This window comes from Zalophus californianus, chromosome 7, assembly GCF_009762305.2.
Source record: "Zalophus californianus isolate mZalCal1 chromosome 7, mZalCal1.pri.v2, whole genome shotgun sequence".
NCBI classification, from domain to species: domain Eukaryota; kingdom Metazoa; phylum Chordata; class Mammalia; order Carnivora; family Otariidae; genus Zalophus; species Zalophus californianus.
The window spans coordinates 53,564,007-53,583,346 of NC_045601.1; the positions used below are offsets into that span (position 1 = coordinate 53,564,007).

At 37.7% G+C, this 19,340-nt stretch overlaps 1 protein-coding gene across 1 annotated transcript in view; it reads right to left on the minus strand.

Annotated features, from left to right (window-relative positions):
- The window catches only part of LOC113927334 (sine oculis binding protein homolog), a 158,474-nt gene that overhangs the window by 131,352 nt on the left and 7,782 nt on the right, over positions 1–19,340 (minus strand). The window contains exons 2-3 of the mRNA XM_027603100.2: positions 13,547–13,685; positions 11,566–11,751 (exon numbers count right to left, since the gene is read on the minus strand). Of these exons, the coding sequence (XP_027458901.1) occupies positions 11,566–11,751; positions 13,547–13,685 (325 nt within the window). The remainder of the gene's footprint in view (positions 1–11,565; positions 11,752–13,546; positions 13,686–19,340) is intronic.

The following is a 19,340-nucleotide window of genomic DNA, read 5'->3' on the forward strand; positions in this document are numbered from 1 at the left end:
CTTTTTCCTCAATAATGCACATGAGGGTAGGGTCCTTATATAATGGGACTAGTGTCCCTCTGGGAAGAGACAGCAGAGAGTTGCTATCTCTCTCTGCCACATGAGAACCCAGAGAAGGTAACCATCAGTAACCCACAGAGAGTTTTTACCAGATACCAAGCCTAATGATGTTGATCTTGGACTTGCATTCTCCAGAATTGTGAGAAAATAAATTTTGGTTGTTCGAGCCACCTAGGCCATGGTGTTTGGTTATGGTAACCCAAGCTGATGAATATATTTGTCATAAATCCAGAATCTGTTTATATTTGTTTCTGAACTCCACTGCAATGATTTATATGCACATCCTTTTATCATTATTTCATTGTCTTTTTTTAATACAACAGAAATCATTTATTATTGCTCATGGGTTCCATGAGTTAGATATTTGGGAGTACTTTAGAGCAATTCTGGCTCAGAGTTGCTCATGAGGTTACAGTCAAATGTCTCTTGGGGCTGAAGTCATCTGAAAGCTTGAGTTGGGCTGGGGGACCCACTTCTAAGGTGGCTCAACCACAAGGCTGGCTGTTGATGGGAGGCCCTGTTCCTGTCCACATGAGGCCCTTCACAGGGCTGCTTGAGTTTCCTCATGCTCCCTCAAAAATGAACAATCCAAGAGAATTGGCAAAAACTGCAATAACCTTTTATGACAGCCTCAGAAGTCAGTCACACAAACCATCCTGATTCGATGTAGAAAGAAACTCCCAGGAGATCAGGATCATTAGGGCCATTTTGGAAGGTGGCTTCTATAATTTCATTTATCTGAAGTCCAAAAATAGGCAATAATAAACTATATTGCCAGTGGGGAGCATCCTGAGGTGTTAAAACTGTAGAAGAAAATAAGGCAATGATTACCATAAAAATGGTTACCTCTTGAATGGAAGTTGTGAGTGGACAAGGATCATTATTTGTGAAAAAATACATGTATATTTCATACACGTTTCCAAAAGGCAATATGTTTCATAACTGCAAGAAGAGGTTCTATAAAAAAAATTAAGCCAAAAGAGAATTGACATGAGAAACACAAAGTGTTCTTTTCTCTCTTATGCCTCAAACATAGATTAGGTTTAAAGTATGTTCAAAAAAAGAATAATAACAACAGTACAATTAACACTAATAACATAAAATTATTTAATTATTAATGAATTATTCTAGTCTTACAATGACTGTTGGAGATCTGGTAGTATAAGTCTTCCCCTTTTTTTTTCCTTCAAGATTGTCACGGCTATTCTTTTAGATTTTTTTTTTTAAGATTTTATTTATTTATTTGAAAGAGAGAGAGAATGAGAGAGAGCACATGAGAAGGGGGAGGGTCAGAAGGAGAAGCAGACTCCCTGCTGAGCACGGAGCCCGATGCGGGACTCGATCCCGGGACTCCAGGATCATGACCTGAGTCGGAGGCAGTTGCTTAACCAACTGAGCCACCCAGGCGCCCCCTTTGAGATTTTTTAATTTTTATTTATTTGACAGAGAGAGAGACACAGCGAGTGAGGGAACACAAGCAGGGGGAGAGGGAGAGGGAGAAGCAGGCTTCCCACTGAGCAGGGAACCCAATGCGGGGCTCAATCCCAGGACCCTGGGATCATGACCTAAGCCGAAGGCAGACACTTAACCGACTGAGCCACCTAGGCGTCCTGTCACGGCTATTCTTAACCCTTTGCATCTCCATGTAAATTTAAGATGCAGCTTTTTAATTTCCACAAAACTTTATGCTGGGATTTTTATCAGAATTGAATATATAGATCAATTTAGGAAGAATCTGCCTTTTTAGAATATTATTCTTCAGTCCATAAGCATGGTGTGTCCCTCCATTGATTTAGGTCTTCTTTCATTTCTCTCAGAAATATTTATAGTTTCCTATATAACAATCTTGCATATATTTTGTTAGATTTTTTTCCCTGGGTATTTGATGGCTTAATGCTATTTTAATTGGTATTTTTAAATTTTGTTTTTTAATATATTTGTGGCTGGTATATAGGGATATGATGGATTTGGGGGTACTGCCTAGGTTTAGAGACCTTGATAAATGTATTCATTAATTATAATAGTTCACCTGTACATTGATGGAGAAGGGGTGGTTATAAACAAAACACCATTTCTACATTTCAAAACTTATATTTTTTTGTTTCTTTTTCTTGTCTTATTACATTATCTATGAATTCTAGTACAAAATTAAATATAAGTGGTGATAGTGATCATCTTTACCTCATTCTTGATCTCAAGAAAAGCTTTCAGTATTTCACAATTAAGTACGATATTTGCTGTAGGTTTTTGTGGGTATTTTTTGTCATATTATGGACTCTCCATTCTATTCTTACTTTGCCAAGAGTTTTTATTATTGTGTTAAATTTTTATCAAATTATGTTTCTGCATCTATTGAAAATATTGTATGAGGTTTTATTTTATTCTGTTAATGTGGTTAAACATATTGACTGATTTCTTAAACTTAAATCAACCTTGCATTCCTAGAAAAAAACCCAAATTAGTCATGATGTATTATTCTTTTGTCTACATCACTGGATTTTGTTTGCTATGATTTTTTGAGGGTTTTTGAATAAGTTCCATGATGAACAGACGTATTCCATTTTAATGTAATTCAATTACATTAAATTATCATTTTCCTTACTTCTAATGTCCTTGTCATGTCATGGGATCAAAGTCATGCTGGAATCCTGAAATGGAGTGAAAGTGTTTCTTTCTTTTTTTTTTTTTTTCCTATTTTCTAGGAGAGTCTCTCTATGTTTGGTTTCATTTTTTTCCTTAAATTTTTGGTAGAATCTACCACTGAAGCTATCTATGTCCAGAATATTCTTTGTAGAAAGGATCTATTTAATTTCTTTTTTTAAGATTTTACTTATTTAGAGAGAGCACATGAGCAGGGTGGGTAGAGGGAGAGAGGGAGAATCTCAAGCAGACTCCACAGTGAGCATGGAGCCTAACACAGGGCTTGATCTTGGGACCCTGAGATCATGACCTGAACCATAATCAAGAGTCAGATGCTTAACCAACTGAGCCACCCAGGCACCGGTTTAATTTCTTTAATAGATGCAGGACTACTCAAGTTTTCTATTCCTTCTTGTGCCTGTTTTGATAAGTTAAATTGGACATAACATGACTTCTCTTTTGCAGAAATTCTGGGAATTACTTCCAGTAATCATTACTTACGTGTAACATCAAAATTATTAGTTCTAATGACATATGGGTGATATAGTCTTTTCATTTACTCACATTTCATATTTTTTTCTAGCTGTTTTTCTAAAACTTAAATCTATTATTTCAAGTCACTCTTCCAGAGTAAAAAAATTAACAATCACTGATAGTTGTCTAAGAGGCATACATTTTCCATCAGACTTTTGGCTGCCATAATTACACATATAGGTGAGTTTTCTTTAAATATGTTCAATCAACTAACAAATAGATATTACAGCATATTAAAACAGACTCAAATCACAAAATCAGGTGGTAAATTCACTATACAAGTCACAAAATCAGGATTTTATAAATGTAATCACAGACTACCTAAGCTAAATACATCATTATTAAGATAAGGAAACTGAGGCACAGAGACACAAAGTGACTTATCTTTAAAAAAAAAAAGATTTTTTATCTATTTATTTGACAGAGACAGACACAGCGAGAGAGGGAACACAAGCAGGAGGCGTGGGAGAGGGAGAAGCAGGCTTCCCGCCAAGCAGGGAGCCCGATGAGGGACTTGATCCCAGGACCCTGGGATCATGACCCAAACTGAAGGCAGATGCCTAACGAATGAGCCACCCAGGTGCCCCGCAAAGTGACTTGTCTTATTTACACAGCCAGTAAATAGCAGAGCTGGCATTAACAATCCAGGTCTCCTGATTTTTCCTCTGGTAGTCTTTCCACAACATCATGCTACCATTCAAACCACACATTTGAGGGGTGCCTTGGTGGCTCAGTCGATTAAGTGTCTGACTCTTGATTTCAGCTTAGGTCATGATATCATGGTCACAAGATCAAGCCATGTGTCAGGCTCTGTGCTCAGCAGGGAATCTGCTTGAGATTCTTTCTCTCCCTCTCCCTCTGCCCCTTACCCCCCACTCACTCTCTCTCTCTAAAATAAATAAATTTTTAAAAAACACACTTGAACATACACAATGGAATATTACTCAGCCATAAAAAAGAATGAAACCTTGCCATTCACGACAACATGAGGGTACCATGCTAAGTGAAATAACTCAGACAGAAAAAGATAAATAACAAATGATTTCACTTGTATAAGGAATCTTTAAAAAATGAACAAACAAACAACAACAAAAGAAACAGACTCATGTAGAGAACAGGGGCGCCTGGGTGGCTCAGTTGTTAAGCATCTGCCTTCGGCTCAGGTCATGATCCCAGGGTCCTGGGATCAAGCCCCGCATTGGGCTCCCTGTTCAGTGGGAAGCCTGCTTCTCCCTCTCCCACTCCCCCTGCTTGTGTTCCCTCTCTCGCTGTCTCTCTCTCTGTCAAATAAATAAAATCTTAAAAACCATATATATATAGAGAGAGAGAGAGAGAAAGAGAGAACAAACTAGTGGTTGCCAGAGGGCAGGGGAGTAGGGGATGGGCAAAATAGGTGAAGGGGATTAATAGGTACAAACTTCCAATTATAAAATAAATCAGGGGGTGCCTGGGTGGCTCAGTCGGTTAAGCGTCTGGCTTAGGCTCAGGTCATGATCCCAGGGTCCTGGGATCGAGCCCCAAGTCGGGCTCCCTGCTCAGCAGGGAGTCTGCTTCTCTCTCTGCCCCTGCCCCTGCTCATGCTCTCTCTCTCACAAATAAATAAGTAAAATCTTTAAAGAAAAATTAAAATAAAATAAAATAAATCAATGTGGGGATGAGAACTACAGCACTGGGAATATAGTCAATAATACTGTAATAATTTTGTATGGAGATAGATGGTTACTACAAAAAAAAAAAAGAATGATTGAACATACTGAAATTTGACTTCCACCTTTTCAAGAACACTCAATTTTATAAAAAAAAAAAAAAAAAGATAAAACAGGGCCCATATCATACCAGGTAACATTTTTAGACTTCATTTTGTGTCTTTTGTTAATCACCTTGAATTCTGAATGACTATCTTCTGGCCTACATTATGTTTATTTCTCCTCAACTGTGTAGATATAATAACAGTTCCTGATTATCTCCCTATAGACCTTCTGCTACTCCATTTTACCCTTCTACTGCCACCATGCACCCTCCAAATGCTGCTAAAATTCCTTCCAAAGTCAAACTGGAATGACGTTTTGATTATACCAAGTACACTGTAAATTCCTGGTGGTCAGGGATGATGACATATACATTTGTATTATCTAGCATAATGTGAAGCACATTCAGTAAACACATAATTGACTGACATAGGTTTTTGGATAATCCAGTGGCTACATATATGGGTTAAGGAGACATCACGCCTAAATTCAAATGTCACTTCTACCACTTATTACCTGTGTGACCTCAGGCAAGTTGCTCTGGGTCTCAGTTTCCTCATCTGTAAAACAAGGTTAATAATAGCATCCACACAGAGTTGTTCTGAAAATTAAATGAGATAATAATCTATTAGCACAATGTCTGGCCCATAATAAGTGCTCAAAAAATATTAGCTAGGATGAGACTATATCATTACTATTATTAACTATTCCTATTCCTGCCATTCACCATAATCCCTCCTGTCCTTTTTCTAAGTGAATTGGAAAATTCTCCAAATCTGAGGGTTCAGTGAACATCTTTTTTTAAAGAAATGTATCTGCTACATGAATAGTAAATCATACAAATCCCATTAACTCTAGGTAATTTTATTTAATAATCATATTTTAAAAGTTGGACAAATAAATAAATGGCAGAGCAATTTTGATTAAATCCTGTTTTCTCAATGGCTATTTGGAATATATCATTCATATGCAAGCCCCAAGAATATTGAATAACAGATAAAATAAATAATGATCATAATGCAAACCACATTCTGATTCCCACTTCCCTGCAAGTACAACTCCATGTAAGAGTTTTAAGAGCCAAAAAGTAACATGCTTATTAACTGTGGACTGCTCAGCTATATACATAGGGCTTAGCAGATCACGTGATTGTTTCCATATTCTCAGTTAAGCTAATGGTTCCTTAGAGCCCAGTTCTTATAACCCCTTAAGAATTCTAAGATTTGCCTGAAAAAATATATCATATTTCCATGACTATGACTGAATACAAATGTGGAAAGCTCACTGAGAGCAAACCATCCTGGAAGACAGGAAATGGTCATTGTTTTCAAAGAAAGTCAAGATGCTCCTGCACATAGGGAATCAAGCTCTTAGAAGCTTGATCTCATTTCCCTCCACATAAACCTGTATGTGCTGTGGGGATAGACCCTATCTTTCACTTCTCATATGGGTAGCAGGGAAAAAGAATAAGGTCACTTACCGTTTGAGGTAAAAATTGAAAAAAATATTTTATTCAAAACTGCCATATAAATGCATCCAGAGAAATATATTCCCTCCTTTTTGTACATTTAATTTCATTTTAAAGTATTCAGGGACTTAGAGGGATTCTGGACTTGTAATAGGTGAGTTGTAAGCCTTTGGGAAAGCCTGTCAAAAGACTCAGGTTTAAAATGTCATTTCCTAGATACACGGTGTTTTCTGCCACAGAACTTAGTGCGACTTCCACTAGGAAAAGTTGCTGCATTTCATCTTTTCATCATGAACAAAAATAATTACACCAATAGTTTCATTGATTTTTTTTTTTTTTTAATTCTTGGGAGTAAAATGTCATGGAGCAAGTCTGAGACTAGGAGATAAAAATTCTGGTTCAAGTCCCAACTGGCTGCTTTAACCAGAAGTAGACAGGGTAGGGAGCACCAAGACTGCCCAACCACTGCAGAGGACTAATATCTGTCAGTGGAGCTCTACATTTGGAAAGCAGTGAACACCAATATAAAGTCTTTGTAAAAAAAAAAAAATCTGTATATAAAATCCATTTTGAATGGCTTGACTTCAGTAGTCAAACCAGCGGCGGAGCAGGGTCGGCCTAAGTATTTGGATGGAGACTCACTACAGCACAGCCTTTACAATCCATGCTCAAAGTCCTTTTCTGGCACAACCGTCTTAGAATGAAGTCCTGAAGGGTTGGAGCCTATATTAAAATCTCTAATATGAGAAGAATTAGAGCAAGGTTACAATATAATTAACCTGAGTTATCTTTCAAAACTCTTGCTGATATATATTCTGCCACTTCAGACTAGGCTCATGCTGTGATTTTTAAAATTAGCAGAGAAGGAGGCTTTCATATTCATTCAAACTAAAAGGATAAAGGAACGTTTGCATAAAAAGAAAAAGGTGGTCAGTGCTTTCTATTATTTTCTTATTCTTTTAACAGTTGTTTTGTTTTTTTGTTTTTGTTTTTGTTTTAATGGCGGCTCTATATGGCAAAGCCTTATTCTGTCCACTTCCTAGTCTGCAGAAAAGTCTGTTAGTCTTATTTAAGGGTCATGGTGATTCCCTTCACTGCTTGGAGGAAAAAAAAAAAGCAAAATCGGGGCTATTACCCTGTGTTTATAACAAGTCTATTACCATAGTAACGACTGTGATGTCACAAACCCTACACCAAGGGCCAACTTCTGTTCCTGATGGGGGAAGGGCAGCTTAGCCTTGGAAATCAGACAAAACTGTATATAAACATGTGTGACCAAAGCAGGGACAATGCTTGTGGTAATCACCAAAGCACAGGGAGCTCCCCTTCTCTTCTCTGAAGAGAAGTGGGGGCAGGAACAAAAAAGCAATTCCCCGGGCCCAGAAATAAGCTACACCCACACTTCTGTATGCAGCTGTGCAAAAGGAGAGTAGAAATCCAAGCAAGTGTGGTGTCACCATGTTCCCAATCACAAGTATTCCACTGGGCCCACTGGCTGCCAAACATGGATGGGATCCAGTGCTGAGCCCGCCCAAGCACATGAAACACACTCTGGAACCAGTGCCCAACCAGATGGAGCCCTCTGGTACCTCGGAGGAGCAGCAACTTGCCTCATGATGGTGAGCATTTTAAAACCAGGCTGGGGTTTTACTCCTACTAGGTCATCCCAGTTCACAGAGTCACAGATTCTCAGGTTCAGAGAACTCATCAAGTCTCCCAAAAGATGTGGACTTTAAAAAATAACTGTTTACAGGAACACAGTGTATCCCCTGTCACTGGGGAATCTGAAGTAGCAGACTAACAAGTATTCTTATTCTGATGCAGTCTAAGGAAGTGTTGCACAAATATGCTGAAAAAGCAACTTTATATTAAAAAGGATATTGAGTCAGGAGTCAGAAGACATTGGTACTAGTCTTGGCTCAAGTACTTAGAAGTCACCTGACCTTGAGAAAGCCATTTAACCTATTTGACCTTCAGTTTTTTTATTTAACTATATCTAGCATACTATTTCCCAGGGTCATTGTGAAGATCAAATCAAATCAAATAATAATGTGAATGTGTTTCATGAACTATAAAGGATTTAATACAAACATAAGGTATTATTATTGTCACATGACCAGTTTATGGTAGAACAGGAATAATTTAAATGCTAACAGTTATTTTCTTTCTAGGAATCCAAAACATACATATGATCCCTGTCTTCCCCACCCAAGAGGTGGACAGTTGCATGATATAGTCAGTTCTAAATTATTCAGGGGCTGATTAACGAGGGGCCTTTTACTTCTAGCTATTGTACCATTTATTAGTTTCCCTTGGGAATGCCTTGTTAACCTATGTACAGCTATAAAATTGACAGGGAATGTGCCTCAACTCAGTTACCCTGAATAATAACCCTGGTAAAGTTTTAACAAAAGGAGGAATTGAAATGATTAATTAGATGAAAGTTTTTGGGTAATCTGTGGGCCTTACTTATCCATGGATAATTATTCACATCACTGTCATAAAGCTATAGTCAAACTCTGACAGGTTGGGACTAAGCCAGCCAAGATACTAGCATTTTCTCATTGAACAACAGAGTGGCCCGTACCATCTTATGTATGTGCAGTAGGAATTTGAATATCAGCCATTTGTTCAGTTTTCAACAAACATTATTGGAACACCTTCTATGTGCCAAAACTCACACATACCCTGAAAACCCCACCATTTTCCTATCCATGTTGCTGTCCCTTATGATATTACATAGAGCACCATGGCAAAGCTCATGGCCTGACTCTCAGAAACTCTATTCAACTTCTTACTATCGTGAAACTTTTGCCAATCTTACCCTAGTGCAAAAATCAGCAACCTATGCTCTTGGGGCCAAACCTCCCCCTGCTGCCTTTTTTGTAAATGATTTTTTTATTAGAACACAGCCACACCCATTTGTTTATGTACTACCTACAACAGCAGAATTCAGTAGTTCTGATAGACACAGCACAGCCCAGAGCCTAAAACACTATCTGGCCCTTTATAGGAAAAGTCTGCAGACCCCTGCACTAGATAATATGACTAAATCAAAATTCATCTCTCCTGTAAGTGTTTCTGTTTAGGGATTAATGGAGAAAACTCCTTGAAAGTGGAGATCCTTTCTGTATCTTTGTCTTGTCATATAGAACCTTGGAGAAGCACAGAGTCAAGGTTTAGAGCAGATACAGAAAATTAAACACATCCTTCCCTACATTTTGTTTTCAACAGATGAGTGCTTTGCAGTTGCATGAAGACAGCATAAAACCACTGGTGTTCAGTTACTCTGGCTTCTAATTCCTCTGAGTTCCTATGTCTAAGACTTCCAAGGCTCAATTTTTGGCCTGTATCCCTTTGCATATTTATTTCCTGATCTGATGTGGAATTAGAGTTAAATGGGCGCTGTGTGCTTGAATTCCACGTGGCTGGCTCAGCAGGAAACTCCAGGGCAGGTTTTTTGGCATGCCAAAGTCATGTTAGCCTCAGCTATGCTAATTTCTAAAGCTGTTTGCTTTGCTCAAATAAATCTTAGAAGGGAATTTGCATTTGGATGCACACCTTTTTATGCACAAATTATGTGCATGATAATTCTAGGGCAGACTAAAGACTGAAAAAAAAAAGAGGCATGGTGTTTACTGAATGGCTTTAGTGTGGCAAGCACTATGCTAGGTGCTTTACATATATTTTCTGATCTCATGGCCACAATCCTATGAGATGAAACTGTGGTCCCCATTTTACAGATGGAGAAACTGAGAAGAAGAGAGCTTATATAACATGTCCATGTTCACAGAGCTGATAAGTGACAAAGCCTAGATTTGAGCCCAATCTGTCTAAATCTGTCTAAATCTGAGGCCAGTGTTCTTTCCACTTAGACACACTGCCTTACTGATCCCATTTATCATCACCACTCACCCAAGCCACTGGACACACACTGGAATATGAACCCTACATTTACAAAATTAGTCACCCCTCCCCTTCCCAGTGGCCTAGGCAAAGTATGTCTTTGGTCCTTGGGAGATACATCTGGGTCCCTCTGCATCAGAAAACAATCAATCAAAGGAGAATAGGGGCATTAAAAAGGCAAACTTTACGTGGTACACAAATTATATTAGTAATTAGATAAACACAATTTCAAGTGATTTTGACAAGTAAATGAATTTTAACATGTCTGAGGACCTCAATCCGAAAGGAAACTTTTACTACTAAAATGTAGTAGGCTAAGCAAGAGAATGTATCCATACTATGAAGAAAAATGTTAGTAACACTTAGAATATGGTGTAAATATATCTATAACATAAGCCCAGGAATTTATATCTATAAATATCTTCACTGTTTATGGAAACATAACCACACACCTATTTCCCCCCACCCCAAAAAATACAAACATTCCCTTCAGTAGTTATAGTAAGTACTGCCATCAAAACTCACTATTTATCATTGTTCAACTCAATATACAGAAAAATAACCAGTGTAGCAATTAAGCATTCTAGCATAATTCTAACATTTCACAGCAAGCCAGATACAATATTATTGAACTTCTTTCTCTGTATGGAACACAGCTGTAACCTAGCTTCTATCACATAATGCTCAGCTTCATACACTGCCATCTGATTTTCTGAAAATATTAAAGAACTGATTACATTTGCATACAAGTGAAATTCAGACATCCATTTTTCTTTAAAGCTCTCAAAGAGAGTTTTCCAGGAATTAGAAAGAACTCTGTGGCAAGATGGATAAAGGCTGTTTCTAAGAAGGGCAGCCCACTCAGGAGACCTGGCCCTCACAACACCACCACATGGTTCAGTCAGTCGGTATATAAAATTATTTCACTTTTTTTTTTTATTTTTAACAGATGATTTCAGAGAAGGAAAAAGTACTTTTCTGTAGCCAGTGGTAGGAAAAATTCATTCAGTTGAAAGTAGATTGGGGACTTTGCCTGAGTTTGCCTAACAGAGTAATGCTATTTCAAATAACATATGCGCTAACATCTCTTGTCTACAAAGTTCCTAAAACAGTCTTTTCCAAAGGTACTTTGGGCATTCAATAATTACTTATAAGATAATGACAACTTTCTATGAATTGTTCTCATTGGAAACCCCAGTAGTGACTTACCTGCTGGTGGCTTTATGAAAGGTGGAGGAATTAAAGGTACAATAATGGGCACATTGCCATGATCCTTGGACCCTGCAGGTGAGTCACTGAGTCCATTTCCTGTGGCAAGCCCTGAATAGCTTGTGCTTATATTGTATGGTGAAATAACACTGTCCTCAGGTAATTTTGGTTTTGGCAAAGAATTTTCTGTAAAAGAAAAAAAAATCACATTCAATATTATAAAAGGACTTGCTTTCCTTCTGACCACATTTTCTCAAGTAAAATGGCTATGTAACAAAACAAACTTTTCCTTGCAGATCTTTACCAGAACTCCACAGACCATCCTGGACCTTTTTAGTCTTGTCACCATAAATTTCCAGGGGGCTCCTTTACAATTTGCTCTACTATGATAGCTAATATCTCAATTGTATCATGGTGATGAATTTTAGCACTGTGAAAGCCCACAGAAACTTGAGAGGCAATTAGCCTCTTCCATGTACAAAGTGATATATAGCAGGCATCACCCTCTGGCTAACAGGGGGGCAAGCTAAAAGCATGCCCCTCCAGTTTTATCACTAGGTCCCACTGTATTAAAAAGTTTGGTCATAATATAATCAAAAGAACCAATGAGAAAGAAGCAGATTATTAGAAAGAAAACTTGTTTCATAGGGTAAACTCTTTAAATCAACCCACTAATATCCATTAAATATTAACAAAAATGAAAATAAAGAAAACTTACAATGATATGAACTTTGTGAATTTTATCCTTGCATGTGAATCATTTAAAAAAAAAATTCAACCATGGAAAACAACTTTTTCCCTCTAGTAGCATATCCTGGCACTCTCTCCATGTTCCCCAGAGGCAAAGATTATTACCTAGACCAAGTATTATACGAGCTATTAGTTTATAGAATATAAACTCATGACTTGCATTTTTCATTTACAGTGAAATTGATGATACTATCTCTGTAACATGATGTGTACAATTTCATAGCAGGCTTAACATGAAATTTGTCACGTACATTCAATTCCACATGCCTGCAGGACAGCTCATTTACATTTTGTTGCTTGGCATATAAGAAGGAAAAGCGCTATCTTAGAGACTGGAAATAAAATGCATGAGCAGGTAGTTTATGCCAACAGATTTTGACTGCAGAGCAAATACTGATCAAATTGCCAATGATGATGCACAATGAATTTTACCCACATTTTATTGAAGTTCACCATACGGATCGCTTCTTTACATCCTCCTTTTCTTTGACAAACAAACTCTCACTCCAAATTTAGGTTCATAAATTCAGCATCCATATCAACACCCACCAATGGTTCTAGGCTTCCCTCATGAGATATCTGACACTGCTATTCGCTGATAGAATCAGTGTTAATTCAACTTAGCCAAGGGTCTAATTTCCACTGTTTAGCTAGGCTTTGATGAAAACTCTTATAAAATAATGTAGGATCCAATCATGCACTACTCTCTTACTCCTCCTACTCTATCCAAGGCTGGGGGCAGGAGGTATTTCAAACACAAAACAGAAATAGGGCTTTCCTTTAGAATTCCCACCCAAAAAAGGAGGAAGAGGGGATTACCAAACTAACCACAATTTTCTCTTAAGGTCTAAAAATCCAAACCCAGTATTTCACTTAATAGAAAATACCAGTCCCCAACAACTAATATACCAAAGACTCGGGAAATTAGGAGGAGAACTTAGCAAACACTGTCTCTTTCTATAAATCTGTGGGCAGGGCCATAGCCCTTAAAGTCCCTAGCCCTCACTAGCTGGCTCTCCCATCGCTTAGAGATTAAGTTGTGCCTATTTTTGTTTTATGTTGTCCTCTTGTATTCTGTGGAATTCTGCTTATGGGAAAGCACTACTGGGGATGTACATTTAAATCAACCATTGGCATAATCAACAAAATGAGTCCCAAAGCAACTCAGTTCTGGCAGGTTGAGATAGTTAATCCTTCTTTGCATGAACAAAGGGACATTAAATGTCATTACCTTTGAGAACAGAAATGTGCTGCCGGCTCTCTCCATCTGTAGAGTAGCTCCTGAATTCAATATCCTCACCATCTTTCAATTCAACCTTATCATAGCCATACCAGCCGAGGAGTTCATTCATAGTGTTTTCTGCAAAGTTCTGAAAGAGAAGCATAGGCTTCTTTTTTATATAATCAATAACTATTTTGAAAAGAATGCATAAATCGAGTTCTGTTTGCACTACCCATTAACTACCAGACCTGCCCCACCTCCCCTAGAGTCCTGTTCATTTTTCAAATCACGTTCAAAAACTGTAATGCATTTAAATCTCAGGATGATGCATCCAATTATGACAGGCCTTCAGACCTTTGCAATTTAAAGATAATAAGAAGAAAAGGTATTTGTCAGTTTTGCTTACAAATAGGAAGTCATATTTTAGAATATTCTGCAAAGTCTATATCCCACACAAGCACAAAAATATTGAAAGGTAAAGCACAAAAACAGCTAAGAAAATATTTTGAAAAGGAAAACAATTAATTGGCCTTTTTGTGGTTCAGACTGATTTAAATTAGAATTGCTTTCCGATTCAGGTATTATTTTTTAACATAACTCTTATCTCAGATAAAGCAAAATCTCAGCCAAGAAATAATTTCGCAGTTGTCAAGGCTACAAGGGTCTCCCTTTTAATTTTCCATTTTTCAAGTGTATACTTTAAAAATCAATGCACAGGGCGCCTGGGTGGCTCAGTTGGTTAAGTGACTGCCTTCGGCTCAGGTCATGATCCTGGAGTCCCAGGATCGAGTCCCGCATCGGGCTCCCTACTCGGCAGGGAGTCTGCTTCTCCCTCTGACCCTCTCCCCTCTCATGCTCTCTCTCTCTCTCATTCTCTCTCTCAAATAAAATAAAAAAATAAATAAAATCTTTAAAAAAATAAAAATCAATGCACAATTTGCTTTACAAATTTCACTAGTGACAGATTCTTTCTCCATAAAATGAAAGGTCACTATGATTGTCTTCTGACAAGTAACATAAAAGTACCAAATAACCTTAAGGTTAATAGTCAGCCCAGATTTTAGAGAACACCTGAAAACACTTTATGAACTATAAATCAATATATAAATGTAAGATACTATTATTGTTGTTATTATAGATACCAAACTGTGAAAATAATGGGTATAGTTGGACAGCTTTAAAGCTTTAATATCAGGTGACTATTTTTTTGTGACCTTATCAACTGCTAGATCTGGAAACAAGATGTGAGACTGTATTAATGATCTTAATGCTTGCATGTGCCTTAAAACATCTCTGAGAAATAGAGTAGAGTGGTAGTAACCAGGAGTTTGGGGGGGGGTGAGGGAAATGGGGAGATATTGGTCCAAGGGTACAAATTTCCAGTTATTAGATTAACAAGTTTGGAGATAAAATGTACAACATGATGATAGCTAATACTGTATCATATACTCAGATGTTACTAAGAGAGTACATCTTAAATGTTCTCACCACAAAAAAGAAATGGTAACTATGTGACAGGATGGAGGTGGTAGCTAAGGCTACATGGTAATCATTTTGCAATATATAAATACATCAAACCAGCCCATTGTATACCTTAAACTTACACAATGTTATGTGTCAATTATATCTCAATGAAGCTGAGGAAAATTTTTTAAAATAAAAAGAAGGGCTCTATACTGCAGAATAAGGGCTTCATAAATATTCAATGAATTTATTTTTTTTAAAAATCTCTATCTGGCAAGGCATCCTGAGCTTCCCAGACTTGCTAGAAAAACTATATATTCTAACCTTCTCCGTGGCTCAAAGAACCTTTTCTCGTTCTCCCTAGAAGCTGTCATTTCCGAATTACACTGGGATGTATAATTTATATACCTGAAACAAAGCACCCAGGCTAAACCAAGAGTGTGCACAGCCTCGACGTGTGAGTTCCTGTTCTCTTGAATTTCATGACTTTAGATTTCAGCAGGGGTTGCATAAAAAAGAAAAGATATTACACTACTGACTCCACAAAAACAAACTTGGCATTTCAAACCACCCACAGAATGCTAGGTTCTTTGCTTTAGTGCCCACTTAAGCTCAGAGCTCCAACTGGGTCTACGTGACAGAATAGTGCACCAGCAATTTAAAAAAATCTAGCCAGATTGATTCAGTGCTACCATCCACAAGGCCAACAGTCAGCCATATCAAGCTTTAGTGAGGCATTTATTCTCTCTGATGGCTGGTCATGTCCACTTTAAATAGACATTCTTTTCATGAATGCACAAAGATGATACGATCGATATGTATAATAAGCTCTGCAACTTCTGGAATACCACTGAGGAGGACTCAGCTAAATGCTGCTCTACTCAATCAAAAGAGATCCCTTTAATGAGGCGTCAGTCTCCCCTAACACCCAATTCTTTTCACTAAGCTAAGCGCCTGGACCAGAGAATGACAGTCGCTAAGCACACAAATCGAGGCCCTCCATCAGTGGTCTGGCAGCAGAAAGCTCCAAGGATAAGGATTACACCTTACATCAAAACGCCAATTCCCAACAGCATTAAAAGCCAAGTTCAAGCCATCCTATTGGTCTGTGTGCTATTTACCCGAATCTCCAAGAGAACTGTGCCAACGAGAGAGAAAATCTTTTGCATAGTAACTCTCAGCCACCATATCCAATTTTATAGACCATTTGTATCTGGGTGCCTCTCTCTCCGGTTCTGTCTAACCTCTGAAGTGACACAAAGGCTACAGATGCATAATTCATGGAACAACCTCCCAGCCAAGGATATAGATTTGTTTGTTTTAGTCCAGCTGCAAATCCATTCAGCTTTTCAGAACCAATCCCAGGGATGGAATCCAGAAGTTTCAGACATTAGGGTAAAAACTGAAACCTCAACTGGATTATTAACACCAAATTCATATTATTGGGGCATCTTAACTGCATCACTTAGTTTATGGTTTGTGCTGAAAACTCAGAGGCTTCATGGAACAATCAATATGAACTTGATCTATTCCATGATTTTCAAGTTACTATAAATGTCAATGAAAATACACTCTACAACATTTCCTTTCTTGTCAGTGAAAATAAAAATAAACACCTTAATGCTTTGATACATGCCTGCAAAAGCAGAAAACAAAAGGTTTATAAACCTTCAAGCTATAAAACTCAAATCTTTCATGAAAGGAGAAGAAAGATGAAAGAAAGAAAAAAACGAATGCCAAAGTTTCTTGCAGCGTATGAAATAAGACTATTACTTCTGTCTTATACACTACTGTATTAAGAAATCAAAGAACCCCAAGGAATAGATAATTTAAGATTTTTAATTGCTAGGTAGCATTTGATGCTAGATATCATATGGGCTCATTATGGTACTAAACCAAAGGAAATGAAATAGATTTTTGCAGTTATCATCCAAGAAACATAACATACTCTAGAAGAAGTAAATTCAATGTTTATGGCCCATAAGGGCTTTCAAATCCTTCTGGTAGAAAATTCCAGCAGTTGTTTTTTCCACATTTTTTTTGTATTATTACCCTTAAAAAAGGAGTTTTTTATTTAAAAAAATATTTATTTCCTACAAAAGTTTCTCATGCATGTTATTTTTTTTAAAAAGGTGATAAACTACAGAGATTTTTGTGGTAAAGATGTTCAATAATAAGACAGGTTACTGTACCAAGGGAGGTACTGAAATTTGTTCCCCCCAAATCTTCACCCAGCAAATGTCCTAGAAACAGAATGGGAAACTGAAGTCCCTCAAGTTCTCTCCCAGCAGTAAGATTCTGCAAAATCAAAGAACTTTTACTTACACAAGAAATTAAGTACCTTTTGCAAAGAAATATCATAATTATCATGATCACACATCATAAACTTTACTGAAGAGTTACTATTTCAAATATTTTATCATTGCTCCCATAAACCATGAAAATTGTGCCAGAAATTTCAATATTCTGGCATCTGAATCGCATTTTGCAGACTGCCTCTCACCCTTGGAAGTGGCACAAAAATCCTCTCTCATACCATGTGGTCCAATTTGGGTTTGGAAAATAGGTCACTATAATTATAATGATAATGTCTAACACTCTTACAGCCCTTTACAGTGTTTCCACATCCTTTAACTCTCTTGTTCCTTTCAATAACCCTGTAAGTTGGGTATTTGATTTCCACAATAAACTTCTGATGAACCTGTATGATACCCTCATTTTACAACAGAAAATTAAGAGCACCCAGAAAGTAAATGACAGGCATGAGACATCACCCAATAAAGTCAAAACAAAAATACAGATCTTCTGATTCTTATACCAGGCCTCTTTCTACGATCAATTCCGTATAGTCCAATGTGTCAGCAATTCCAAAGAAACTACCTCCTTGGACCAATCAAAGAGTTGCAAAGAAATCATACTACAGGATGTCAACATCGCGTATAAAGAGCTTTCCAACTGGGGCGTCTATCTACCTATGTTGAAACTTCACTTAACTTGCTTTCGGAATTGATCATTGGCCTCTATTCTCTTTAATTATTTGTATTGTTGGGGGGGGTGTTCAAAAGTCACTGTTGAAATTTAATCTTCTCATTTTATAATTTTGGGGCATTGGATCTGATTCTAATTGCTTTGTACTTTTTTTAAAAGATTTTATTTATTTATTTATTTATTTAGAGAGCACATGAGCAGGGGGAGGAGCAGAGGGAGAGAGAAAGAGAGAGAGGGACAGAAGAAGACTCCCCACCGAACAGGGAACTAACACGGGCCTCCAGCTCACAATCCTGAGATCATGACCTGAGCTGAAATCAAGAGTCAGACGCTTAATGGACTGAGTCGACTACTCAGGCACCCCTAATTGCTTTGTACTTTTAATATTTACCCCCCATATTTCTTCCTTACCCTCTCCAATTCCCCTCTCTCAATTCCAGGGGTCCTAAGGAAAAAAGACATTCCTAACATTTAGTCTGAAAGCATGAATTTAAAAAAAATAGGTCACAGAAAGATGATGGAAAGGCTGGAAATTTTACTATTTCCCCATTCCTTCTGAGTTCTTTTGATACTGGCAAAATATATTTTTGTTGAAACTTAATTCCCAGGACATTCATTAGATTCTCTCCTTATTTACCCGGAGGTACTATACAAAAGTCAAAGTTCAGTCTAAATGATTTTTCATTGAACATTTTACCGGTAAATAAAAAGAGTTAACTTCAAGACACTTTGAAAATTGCAGTAATTACAAATTCTCACAATACTTCTGAAATGCAAGTCCTTCAAGGTCTTTGAAAAGGACTAAGGATTTTATTCTGAAAACACCAAAGAGATTTTAAAATATAGGTAGGTACCGGGGCACCTGGGTGGCGCGGTCAGTTAAGCATCCCACTCTTGGTCTTTGCTGGGGTGGTGATCCTGGGGGGGGGGTGTGAGATTGAGCCCCCAGGATCCCAGTTGCGCTCAGTGAGGAGTCAGCTTAGGATTCTCTCTCCCTCTCCCTCTGCCCCTCCCACCAAGCACTCATGTGTGCTGTCTCTCTTTCTCTCAAATTAATAAATAAATCTTTAAAATATAGGTACGTATCACTGATTTCTTTCTTACCAGTTCTCATAAAATTGAATGCTGACATGCTTTCAACTTTGTATCCTAACCAAGAGAGCAGAAAGTTTTCAGAGAGCTCCCAATCATTCATTCAAATTAGGGAAAAGCCATGTCCTCTCTCTCCCCACAAACATAATCCCAATTTTCACTCCAAGTCCCAGTTTTGGTAAAATATGTCACCTATCCCAAATACACTGTAAGTTACCCAAAGGGCAGAAACCCTTTATTTCCCCCATGCCTCACCTAG